Source organism: Oryctolagus cuniculus, chromosome 18 (genome assembly GCF_964237555.1).
Source record: "Oryctolagus cuniculus chromosome 18, mOryCun1.1, whole genome shotgun sequence".
In the NCBI taxonomy this organism is placed as follows: Eukaryota; Metazoa; Chordata; class Mammalia; order Lagomorpha; family Leporidae; genus Oryctolagus; species Oryctolagus cuniculus.
In genome coordinates this window covers 23,419,724-23,432,532 of record NC_091449.1, presented here as the reverse complement: position 1 = coordinate 23,432,532, position 12,809 = coordinate 23,419,724, and the positions used below count along the sequence as shown (strand labels likewise).

General features: G+C 44.6%; 1 protein-coding gene across 1 annotated transcript in view; it reads left to right on the top strand.

Moving 5' to 3' along the window:
- The window catches only part of LOC127486210 (putative ATP-dependent RNA helicase TDRD12), a 104,723-nt gene that overhangs the window by 25,815 nt on the left and 66,099 nt on the right, over window positions 1-12,809 (top strand). Inside the window, exons 7-8 of the mRNA XM_070063264.1 lie at window positions 10,293-10,479; window positions 12,064-12,156. Coding sequence (XP_069919365.1) covers window positions 10,293-10,479; window positions 12,064-12,156 — 280 coding nt within the window. The remainder of the gene's footprint in view (window positions 1-10,292; window positions 10,480-12,063; window positions 12,157-12,809) is intronic.

Genomic DNA, 12,809 nt, shown 5'->3' with positions numbered 1-12,809 from the left:
GTGGCCTTTTAAAGGATTCACATAAGCGCAGAGAAGGAGATGGCACACATGAGCCCCTCCTGAAGTACCTGCTGCTGCCCTGGTGCAGTTCTGCACCTGGGTCAGAGCGGCAGGGTGGTGTGGATCCAGGGCCTCCGGGAGCCCACACACAGTGCCTTCCTCATGAATTTAATTTTTTTTAAAATAATTTTGGACTTTCAGAGGAGCTTCAAAAATAGTATGGAGCTATTTGGATGTGGTTTACCTTGTTTTCCTAATGTTAGCGTCGTACAGAGCCGCAATGCAGTCAAAAACTGGCAGATTAACATGAGTAAATACTGCTAAAGTGTCCTTGGCCCTCACCGGAGTGTTGCAGTGTTCCCACTGGTTTCCTTTTTCTGGTCCAGGGTCTGAGCCAGGCCTCCAGCTTGCCTCCAGTGTCCTGTCTGGTTAGTCTCCCAGAGTCTGGGACAGTTCTTCAGTCTTCCTTCATGGCCTGAACGCTTCTGAAGAGTCCTGGTCAGTTATGCTGCAGAGGAACGTTCAGTTTGACTTGGCCTGATGTTCTCATGATCAGACTGAGGTTGTGCATGTTGGCAGAGAGAGAGAGGTCTGCCATCCACTGGTTCACTCCCCAACTGGCTGCGACGGCTGGAGCTACGCCGATCCAAAGCCAGGAGCCAGGAGCTTCCTCTGGGTTTCACACACAGGTGCAGGAGCCCAGGGACTTGGGCCATTTTCTGCTTTCCCAGGCCATAGCAGAGAGCTGGATCGGAAGTGGGGCAGCTGGGACTAGAACTGGCACCCGTATGCCATGCCAGCACTGCAGGCAGCAGCTTTACCTGCAACACCACAGCGCCAGGCCCTATCAGACATTCTGAATTTGCTACGGTGAGGTTCACTTTTTCCATCATTCCTTCTACAGTTTTAAAACTTTAATTATCTTTTTTAAAAAGATTTATTTATCTATTTGAAAGTCAGAGAGAGAAGGAGAGACAGAGAGAGAGAGGTCTTTCATCTACTGGTCCACTGCCCAACCAGCTGCAATGGCCAGAGCTGAGTTGACCTGAAGCCAGGAGCCAGGAACCTTCCCTGGGCCTCCCACATGGGCACAGGGGCCCAAGGACCCGGGCCATCCTCCGGTGCCTTCCCAGGTCATAGCATAGAGCTGGATTGGAAGTGGAGCAGCCAAGATCCAAACTAGCACCACATGGGATGCGGGATGCTGGCACCACAGGCCTAGGCCCTAACCCGTTGAACCACAGCACTGGTCCTTTATTTATCTTTTTTAAAAAAGATTTTCTTGGCCAGCCCCGTGGCTCACTAGGCTAATCCTCTGCCTGCAGCGCCGGCACCCCGGGTTCTAGTCCCAGTCGGGGCGCTGGATTCTGTCCCAGTTGCTCCTCTTCCAGACCAGCTCTCTGTTGTGGCCTGGGAGTGCAGTGGAGGATGGCCTGAGTGCTTGGCCCCTGCACCTGCATGGGAGACCAGGAGGAGGCACCTGGCTCCTGGCTTTGGATTGGAACAGTGCACTGGCTGGCAGGCCGTGGCAGCCCCTTGGGGGGTGAACCAACGGAAAAAGGAAGACCTTTCTCTCTCTCTCTCTCTCTCTCTCTCTCTCTCTCTCTCTCACTGTCTCTGTCAAAAATAAATAAATAAAATACAATAAAAATATTTTATTTATTTGAGAGGTAGATTTATAGACAGAGAAAGACATAGAGAAAGGTCTTCATCTGCTGGTTCACTCCCCAAATGGCTGCAGTGGCAGGAGCTGAGCTGATCTGAAGTCAGAAGCCAGGAGCTTCTTCCAGCTCTCTCACAGGGGTGCAGGGGCCCAAGCACCTGGGCTATCTCTCACTGCTTCCCAAGGCCATAAGCAGAGAGCTGGCTTGGAAGAGGAGCAGCTGGGATGCAAACTGGCCCCATACAGGATGCTGGTGTGGCAGGTGGAGGCTTAGCCTACTGTACACAGCACAGGCCCCTATTTATCTTTCTGTTTCTTTGAAAGGCAGACAGACAGAGATCCTCAATATCCTGGGTCACTCTCCAAATGCTGTCATTGACTAAGCCTGGGCAGGCCAAAGCAGGGAGCCAGGAACTCAATCTGGGTCTCCCCGTATGGGTTACCAGGACTCAAATTCTGGAATCGTCATCTGCTGGCTCCCAGGGTCTGCATTAGCAGGAAGCTGAATTGAAAGCAGAGTTGGGTTTCAGACCAGGCACTTTGATATGGGATGCAGGCATCCCAAGTGGTGACATAAATAACCACTGTACCAAATGCCTGCCTCTACATTTTTAATGAAAAAACTATCCCTTCTTCCTCACTTACTGATTGTATTCAGCAATTTCTGTTAGTATGGACTTTGGATTATTTGTTTTGTTTGGAGGGTTGTAATCCCCTCAAATTATCATTACCATCTTGCTCAGTTGTCTCAAGTTTGGGTCATTAAGGGCTTCCTTGTGTTCTTCCATTGTGACCCCTCATTGTTTACACACAGTTTTCTGGGGCCCCAAGATCATTTTCCAGACCCAGCTGTATAATCAACCACTTCTTCAAGAAACTCTGGTTCCTTTTGTTAAAAAATGACATTTAGATACCCAGATGAGGGCATAGGTGTGTTTGCTGCTACTGGGATGAAAGAGATTGTCATTCCTCTCAGCAGAAAGAGTTAGGAATACAAACATGTACACACACACTTTATAACTGTGTGTACATGCACACACACATGTCTTTATTGCTAACCTATCTATCTATACTTATGTTAAGGACTCTGATACTTTGATTTCAGTCCAACAACCTAACCCTCCCCTTTCCTTTTTTTTTATACTTATTTATTTGAAACAGAGACAGAGGGAGAGATGCAGAAAAAGAGATTTTCCTTATGCTTGGTTCACTCTCCAAATGGCTGCAATGCCCAGGGCTGGGCCAGGCTGAATCCAGGAGCCAGAAACTCTAACTGGGTCTTTACATGGGTATAAGGGGCAGGTTCAAGCACTTGGACCATCTTCCACTGCCTTCCCAGGTACATCAGCAGGGAATCGGATTGGAAGCAGAGCAGCAAGGACTTGAGCCAGTGCTCCAGTAGGGGGTGCTGGCATCCACAGATGGTGGCTTAACTCGCTGTACCCCAACACTTGCCACTTTCCTTGTTCTTGACACTTTATTCTAACAGTATACTTACCTGATTCACATAAAGAAATCTCAAATGCCAACATTGCTCTAAGAGATTTGTCTTTAGCCTATTATATACAGCCAAAATACTGTTTTAAAAGTTACTGATGTTAGTGTTTTTCTTTCACAACTTCTTCAATGTTAGTGTTTATTTTGCATTTTGGGTTTCTCACATTCTGGTTGATTTTTATCTGTTATTTTTCATTGTTTATTTTATGCTTTGGTGAAAACAAACAAGCAGAAAACTATCAGATTGTTGATTATGAGGGCCAACCTTGTAAGATGTCTTTGTTTTAAAAAGCCTTTATTGACTGCTTTATTCTTGCTGTTTAAAAATAAGTCTTTCTCACCACATGGGTTGGTGTGCTTATAAGACTTGCCTTGACTGAAGGCTGGGAGGTCTGTGCTTAACTGAGGGAGAACTTAAAATGGATGCATGAGGTCATGATTGCCAGAGAAAGAGGATTAGGGCCAATAATCCTCTTTAGGCTCACAAAGGAAACACCAGCATGTGTCCCAGGGTGTTCTGTTTTTTGGGCTGGCAGCTTTCTTTCAAGATGATTTTAAGATACTTCCATGTTGTTGCGTGTGTCAGTGGTCTCCTGTTGTAGGGATGTGATATGTGTGCATTTATTCCTGCACTTATTGATGGTGTTTGAGTTGTGGCCAGCTTGGGGCTGTTACCAATATTCATGTAAAAGTCTTCCTGTGGACCTGTGCTTTTGTGACTCTTGAGTAAATACCTAGAATATTATTTTGGGTGGGCCGGCACTGTGGCACAGTGGGTAAAGCCATTGCCTATAGTGCTAGCATCCCATATGGGCACCGGTTAGAGTCCTGGGTGCTTCACTTTTAATCCAGCTCTCTGGTATGGTCTCAAAAAGCAGTAGAAGATGGCCCAAGTCCTTTGGGCCCCTGCACCCATGTGGGAGACCTGGAAGAAGTTCCTGGCTCTCGGTTTAGGATTGGTGCAACTCCGGCCATTGCGGCCAGTTGGGGAGTGAACCAGCAGATGGAAGACCCCTCTCTCTCTCTCTCTCTCTCTCTGCCTCTCTGCCTCTCTGTATGTAACTCTGACTTTCAGATAAATAAATAAATCTTTTAAAAAGAATATTATTTTGTGTAAGTCATGGATAATACTGTAGATATTTAGGAACTGCCAAATTGTTTTCCAAAGTATATCATTTTACATTTCCAAAGGCAATGTATAGGTTCCAATTTCTCTGCTTCCTCTTTGTTTTAAAGATTTATTTATCAGATTAGATTAAGATGGCAGAGTAGAGAGGGAGATTACTGCTCTAGTCCAGGAGAAGATAGTTTTTTAAAAAGTGGGGATAGTGCAGTCTCAGGGAAGAATTAGGGAGAAATCGACAGAGGAAATTCCATGCAAATTAGAGGGACACAGTAGGGAGGGTGTAAATGCCCACAGTTGAGGACCCCAGCACCAAGAGCATCAGCACCAGCTTTGGAGACTGAGGTGAGACTAGACTGCAGCAGCTCAAACCAGTGGTGATAAAGCTACAGGAAAAGCCTAGAGAGAATCTGGCTTGGAGCTCTGTGGAGGATGGCATACCTGCCAAACTAGAGGAGGAAAAGGGGGGAGCATGTTTCTCTCTCTCCAATCACCCTACAACGGCATCCTGCAAGAAGCAAATAGAGAGCAGGCACTATTTTGGACATACATAACAGCTGCGCCAGATTGTGTCTGCACACAGGACCAGACAAGCAGAGACTTCTGAGTCTGGTGGGGAGAACTAATGGGGGCTGGATGCTCATGACTGTGGGAGGCTTTTATGCCAGGACTGTGAGAACAGATAGGCTGTGTGGGAGGGCTCAAGGTGTGGCTGGGACTTTGGGGAGTCACTGTGGGAGACTCCACATGCTCAGGGCTCCCTGGTTACCTGGTGAAGGACATTGCTGGGGAATCTACTTATACCAAGGCCTGCAAAGATCCTTTGTGTGATCCTAGCTAGTGCCCAGGCACTGGTGTCGTTTGAAGAGAGGAGGTGAGCTGAGTCTATGCCAACAGAGCAGAACAAACCTCCCCTCTGATTAAAATAATAATAAAGACTTACCACACCCAACCCAGTGTCACCTAAGATACTCCCTTCAGCCTGGAACAGAGCCCCTGGCCATACCCACCTTGTGCCTCTAGGTATCTGCTGAAAAAAATACTCCACTAATCCACAGAGGCATAGTCCAAAGATAAAAGCCACCACAGCTAAAAACGAAGAAATCAATGAGTTAATCTTAAGAAATGCCAAATAAATGCACCAATTCAAGAAACAAGAATAAGGAAGACAACAAGATGCCCTCAGAAGATCATAACACTTCAATACTAGATTGTGAAGATGAAGAGATTGAAGAAATGCCAGAAAGAGAATTAAAAAAAATTGATCGTAGGATTACTTAGAAGTTATCAGAAGCAAATGCACGAACTAATGAAATCCATACATGATGTGAAAGAATATTTATCCCACGAAATTGAGATCTTAAAGCAAGATGAAATTTTGGAAATAAAGAATTGAATGAACAAATAAAAAATGCAGTGGAAAGCCTTAACAACAGAATCGATGAAGCAGAAGAAAGAATATCTGACTTTAGAAGACAAATTGCAGGAAATTATACAGTCATGTCAAAAGTGAGAAGAAATTGGAAAACTAAAAAGCATTGTTGGGAATCTTAAGGATCCTATCAAATGACCCAACATATGGGTTCTAGGAGTTCCTGAAGGTGTGGAAAAAGAGAAAGGATTAGAAGGCCTTTTTGGTGAAATAATAACAGAAAACATCCCCAATTTGGAGAAAGGGACATCCAAGTACAGGAAGCACATAGAGCTAATTAGACATGACCAGAAAAGATCTTCACCATGACACATTGTAATCAAACTCTCCCAAGTAAAACATAAGGAAAAGATTGTAAAATGTACATGAGAGAAATTTCAAAGGATCTCCAATTAGACTCACAGCAACCTTACCATCAGAAACCCTACAGGCTAGGAGAGAAATGATGAGATAAATTCCAAGGCTTAAGAGGAAAAAAAACTGTCAACCCATAATACTGTACCCTGCAAAGCTGTCATTTAAAATGAAGGTGAAATAAAGACTTTCCATAACAGAAATTGAAAGAATTTGTCACCACCTGTCCAGCTTTGCAAAAGATGCTTAAAGATGTGCTACACACAGAAACACAGAAACATGGGTATAACTGTGAAAGAAGATGAAGGCAGAAAATCTTTCAGTAAAAATACAAAGGAAATCCAAAGGAAACAATAGGAGTATTTATGGGAAAATGGCAGGGTGAAATTTTTGCTTATCAATAGTCACTTTGAATGTAAATGGACTCAACTCTTCAGTTAAAGGGCACAGATTGGCAGAATGTTTTGTATTTGTTGCCTACAAGAAACACATTTCACCAACAAGGATGCATGTGAACTGAAAGTGAAAGATTGGAAAAAGATATTCCATGCTAACAGAACCACAAAAGAGCTGGTATAGCCATCCTAACATCTGACAAAATAGAATTTAACACAGAAGCTGCTAGGAGACAAAGAAGGTCCCTATGTAATGATTAAGGGATCAATTAAACAGGAAGATGAACTGTTAAAAACATATATGCACCTAATTACAGGGCCATTGCTATTTAAAAAAAATGTTAAGGAATCTAAAAGGAGACAATACAGTAATAATGAGGGACTTCAAAACTCCCTTTCAGCAATGGACAGATCACCAGACAGAAAATCAGCAAGGAAACAGTTAATTGACAATATAGACCAAGTGGAACTAACAGATACCCATAGATCTTTTCAACCTACAGTTGCAGAATACACATTATTCTCACCAGTGCATGAACTTTCTCCAGGATTGACCACATGCTAGGCCATAAAGCAAGTCAGCAAATTGAAAAACATTGAAATCATATCATGCATCTTCTCAGACCACAATGCAGAAAAGCTGTAAATCAGCAACTCAGAAATCTCTAGAACATATGCAAACACATGGAGACTGAACAGCATGCTCCTGAATGAACAGTGGGTCATTGAAGAAATCCAGAAAGAGAAATAAAAAAAAATTTTCTGGAGGGGCCATCGCTGTGCTGTAGCATGTAAAGCTGCCGCCAGCAATGCCTGCATCCCATGTGAGTGCTGGTTCAGTCCCAGCTGCTCCAATTCTGATCCAGCTCTCTGCCATGGCTTGGGAAAGCAGCAGAAAGTGGACCAAGTATTTGGGCTCCTGCACCCACGTGGGAGACCCTAAAGAAGCTTCTGGCTCCTGGCTTCAGATTGGCACAGCTCTGGCCATTGCAGCCAACTGGGGAGTGGATCAGCACAGCTCTGGCCATTGTGACCAATTGGGGAGTGGATCAGCACAGCTCTGGCCATTGTGACCAATTGGGGAGTGAATCAGCAGATGGAAGACTCCCTCCTCCCTCCTCTCTCCTCCCTCCTCCCTCCAGCAGATGGAAGACTCCCTCCTCCCTCCTCCCTCTCCCCCCCTCCCTGATCTGTGATAATTAACAAAGCACCTAAAAGACAATCAGTTGAAGTGTAATTGACAGAGAGAGAGAGAGAGTGTCTTACATCTGCTGGTTCACTCCCCAGATGGCCACAATGGCTGGAACTGAACTGATCTGAAGCCAGGAGCTTCTTGCAGGTCTCCCACATGGTTGCAGGGGCCCAAAGACTTGAGCCATCTTCCACTGCTATCCCAGGCCATAGCAGAGAGCTGGATCAGAAGTGGAGCAGCAGGGACTCAAACCAGTGCTCATATAGGATGCCCACACTGTGGGCCACAACTTTACCTCCTATGCCACATCGCCAGCCCCTAAGCTTACTTTTTTTTTTTTTTTTTTTGGACAGGCAGAGTGGACAGTGAGAGAGAGAGAGACAGAGAGAAAGGTCTTCCTTTCGCCGTTGGTTCACCCTCCAATGGCCGCTGTGGCTGGCGCATCGCGCTGATCCGAAGGCAGGAGCCAGGTGCTTCTCCTGGTCTCCTATGCTGGTGCAGGGCCCAAGCACTTGGGCCATCCTCCACTGCACTCCCTGGCCACAGCAGAGATCTGGCCTGGAAGAGGGGCAACCGGGACAGAATCTAGCGCCCCGACCGGGACTAGAACCTGGTGTGCCGGTGCCACTAGGCGGAAGATTAGCCTATTGAGCCACGGCGCCGGCCCTAAGCTTACTTTTTTTTTTTATCTTTTATTTAATGAATATAAATTTCCAAAGTACGACTCGTGGGTTACAATGGCTTTCCCCCCCATACCGTCCCTCCCACCCACAACCCTCCCCTTTCCCACTCCCTCTCCCCTTCCATTCACATCAAGATTCATTTTCGATTATCTTATTATACAGAAGATCAGCTCCTAAGCTTACTTCTAAGGGTACAGTTTAAAAACTTGCCATGGGACCCCAAATCCCCTTAAGCTTGGTGATAAAAATACCATCTTAAATGTTAAAGTGATTGGATACAATTTAACTGTCTCGTAATAATAATAGATGAAATTAATAAGGAGTAAATGCTCCAACATGAGAAGCAGTCCACACAGCAGACTGATTGAATGACAGTCACTTTAAGTAGCATTCTGACCTCAGAATCAGCCTTTAAGGCATTCTGGTCTGGCTGAAAAGCCCACAGGAGCATTTCAGGCATGGAAAGCCGAGACACTGTGGCAAAAATGTCCTACGTGAAGGACCTCGGTAGGTCAGATCCCAGTGGAAAGAAGTAGTTATCAAAGAAAGAGGTACTTTTCTATGAAGGGAGGAGAGAACTCCTTTGCTGATGGCCTTGTCTAAATACTGATGGAGTTTGTGGATTCAACAGGCTCCAAAGCCTAGGCAGCTCATGTCAAGAGCCTTGGGTGATCACTGATGTTATACATAAGAGTGTTAATTGTTAAATTAACTACAGGAATCACTGTGCACTAACTTCCCATGCAGGACCTCTGTCCTCAAAGAGTTATAATTATGTCTGAGTGCTCACAAGAGACATATCATTCTTGGGTGCTTTTTTAAAGTTACTAAATTTCTAAAAATAAAATGAAATTAACTTCAAGATACGAAGACTTTGAAAAAGCCCTTGTCTGGACTGTTGAGGAACAGTTTTTGTTTTGTTGTGGTTGTTCCAATTGTTGAACTCTTTACTTAATACAGAGTTGATCTTCTGTGCATAAAGTTAATCAAACTGGATTTCAGTGGAGAATGGGACTGGTAATGAAAGAGGGAGGAGGAGGAGATTTATTTATGTATTTGAAAGGAAGAGTAGTAGAGAGGGAGAGAGATCCTCCACTGATTCACTCCACCAAATGGTTACAACAGTCAGGACTGGGCCAAGCTGATGCCAGCAACCTGGAACTTTGTCCAGGTCTCTTACATGGGTGGCAGGGACATGAGGGTCATCCTCTGCTGCCTTCCCCGGCACATTAGCAGGAAGCTGGTTTGGAAGCGGAGGAGCCAGGACTTGAGCTGGCACTCTGATACAGGATGCCACAGTGCTTAATCCACTGCACAGCGACGACTGCCCCTCTCCACTTCCTTTCTGATGCTCTGTGCTTGTTCTGAAAGATGAGTAGTGGTGGCTCCCGGTGGTTTAAGTTTGCCTTTCCCCAAAAACAAAAAATGTTTTCACATCCTTTTTTGCCATCCTCTGTCGTCTTCAGTGACATTGAGACCTTTTGCCCGTTTTTAATTGGGTAGTTCTCTTTTCATTGAGTTTCAGAGAGATACATGTTCTCTCTGTATTTATTCTAGGTACATGTCTATTCAGGCACCTGGCTTTAAAATGTTTTGCCCCATCTTGTCACTGTCTTTGGAAGAGCAGAGTTTTCGGTTTGATCAAATCTCATTTGTCAGTCTTCCTTTTATGGTTAATGCTTTGTCCTTGTTTTCCCACCAGATCTCTGCCTGGCTGGGTGGTGTTGGTTCTCTAGTGCCTTTTCGAGGATTGTATTTCACACAGATCATTGCTGTTTTCTTAGCAGGAGGATCGGTGAGAAGTATTCAGTTCACCATTACCACAACAGAAGTCCTGAGATCAGCTTTTACCATGTTGTGTTCTGTAAAGTCCTCTTGAGTTGAGTCTGAAATGCTTTCTTCAGTCATGTGACCATCCTGTCTTACCCTTCATGAAATGTGTCGCATCTGCAGGTTTGTGTTAATGACGACCTGGTTGCAAAGAATTTTGCTTGTTATGTGTCACCCATGGAGAAGCAGCAGCTGGATTCTGTAGAGAAACCAAGATTAAATATGAACTCAGCCTCCTCCAAGAAACTCAACCCAGCTCTTACTCTTTGGCCAATGTTTTTGCAAGGAAAATATTTCCAAAGAATGGAAGGTGAGTGAATTCTCTGACCAACTTGTATTTCTCTCAGATTGTTCACGACCTTACTGTATTGATAGGAGTTATTGTGCCAACTTTTCCCCATGTGGAGACAAAGACTTGGACTGTTTAAAGTTTAATCCTGATGAGTCTGAGATAGGTTTTAAGGTCCTGAAACTGCTACAGTTTGTTTACGTGAGACCAGGACGAAACAATTCTGGTTTCTTGTTAACATTATGTTTTCAGAAGTCCAGATGTCTGCAGCTTAAAGTTATTTGCAAAGTAAGTTTTTGAATAAGTTTTAAACACACTTTAAAAAAAATATTTATTTATTTGAAAGGCAGAGTGATGGAGAAGGAGAGTTGAAAAAGATCTTCTGGGGCCGGCGCTGTGGTGTAGTGAGTAAAGCCGCCACCTGCAGTGCCAGCATCCCATATGGGTGCCAGTTCAAGTCCCGGCAGCTCCTCTTCCAATCCAGCTCTCTGCTGTGGCCTGGGAAAGCAGTAGAGGATGGCCCAAGTCCTTGGGCCCCTGCACCCACGTGGGAAGACCCGGAGGAGGCTCCTGGCTTCATTCGGATAGCACAGCTCCAGCCATTGCTGCCATTTGGGGAGTGAGCCAGCGATTGGAAGGCCTCTCTCTCTCTCTGCCTCTCCTTCTCTCTCTGTGTAACTCTTTCAAATAAATAAAATAAATCTTAAAAAAGTAAATAAAAAGTAAAGAGATCTTCCATTCACTGGTTCACTTCCCAAATGGCCACAACAATCAGAGCCGGGCCGGGCCAAAATCAGGAACCTGGAACTCCATCAGGGTCTCCCATGTGGATGGCAGTCTTAGCCTGTACCTCACAGCAATCAATTTATTAGATGAACATCTTTAACTTTGCTCAAATATTCATCAGTTCTAAGGAAATTGCAACCTCGAAATTGCAATCTGTTTTAGCTGTGAAACTCAATTTGAGGAAAATCCACTTTTCAGTGACTTTAAATCAGCAAAAGGAATATCCTTTGGATAGTGAGTCAACAGATAGAAGATCTCTCTCTTTGTCTCTCTTTGTCCCCTGTACTCTGCCTTTCAAATAAACAAAACGTCTAAAACTGGGGGCAGTGTTGTGGTGTAGTGGAGTGGGTTGAGTGGCTGCTTGTGACACAGAGTGCCAATTCAAGTCTTGGTGACCCAGCTTCCTGCTAATGCATATGAGAAGGCAGCACAAGATGGCCCAGTTGTTTGGGCCCCTGCACCCATGTGGGAAACTCGGAAAAGCCTCCTGGTTCCTGGCTTCGGATCGGCCCAGCTCTGGCTGTTGGAGCCATTTGCAGAGTGAACCAGCAGATGGAAGACTTTTCTCTGTCTCTTCTTCTGTCTGTAATTCTACCTCTCAAATAAATCTTTTTTTAAAGAGTTATTTATTTAAAATGTATTTTTCTATAAGGTATGAAGAAGGGGCAGTTGTAGACTGTGGAAATGATGTTTTAAATGTCACTCACATTCCTGTCCCCACCCAGGTATTTTGTTCTTTAAAGCACCAATAAGAACAGAAATCATGTAATTTGGAGTTTTATTTCAAGCTTTAATCCTAAAATTTGTTCTTTTGATCAGATTCTCATGGTTTAAATTTGCTGACACATTCTCTGCAGCATACGAGGTGCAAGGATGTTGTTGGTGACCTGGAGCCAACTGCTGCAGTGCTGGGTGAGTTCTACTACTTTGGCTTATTTCATAGGCAGAGTAAGAGAATACTCTTATCTGTCTAAAGCTTATGAAGGTTGTTTAGAGGGGCTGTGGTAGCTTCTCGCGCTCTCGCGCTTGCTCGCTCGCTTGCTCTCTAGTGGAGCCAGTTTGTGACATAGGTGCTGTCAGTGGTAACTGGCCCTATGGTGCATCCTTAGAGCTTGTCTGTGTGTGGTACGGATTTTTCTCAGCCTGGCCTAGGCCAGTGGTGTGTTCTCAGGCTGTACATATGCTTTTGTGGCTGAGTTTTCTTTCAAGCAATCAAGCTTGTACAGGCAAGGAAGACACACTGAGGAGGGCAGAGATCACCAGTCTTTGATTTCATATCTTGTGTAGATATTTGATTAATTAGAATGTTGCACCAGGGTGAAATCTGTTGGCTTCTTTCTTTTTTTTTTTTTTAAAGTTTTTATTAATCTATTTGAAAGGTAGAATGAAATGTGCAGCCACTTGCAACGCGCACATCTTGTGTCGTAGCGCTTGTTTGAATCCTGTTCCTTTGCTTTAGATCCAGTTCCCTGCTAATGTACCTTGGAAAACTGTGGAATCAGAAGATGACCCAAGTATGTGGGCCCCTGTACCCACATGGGAGACGCAGATGGAGTTACAGGCTC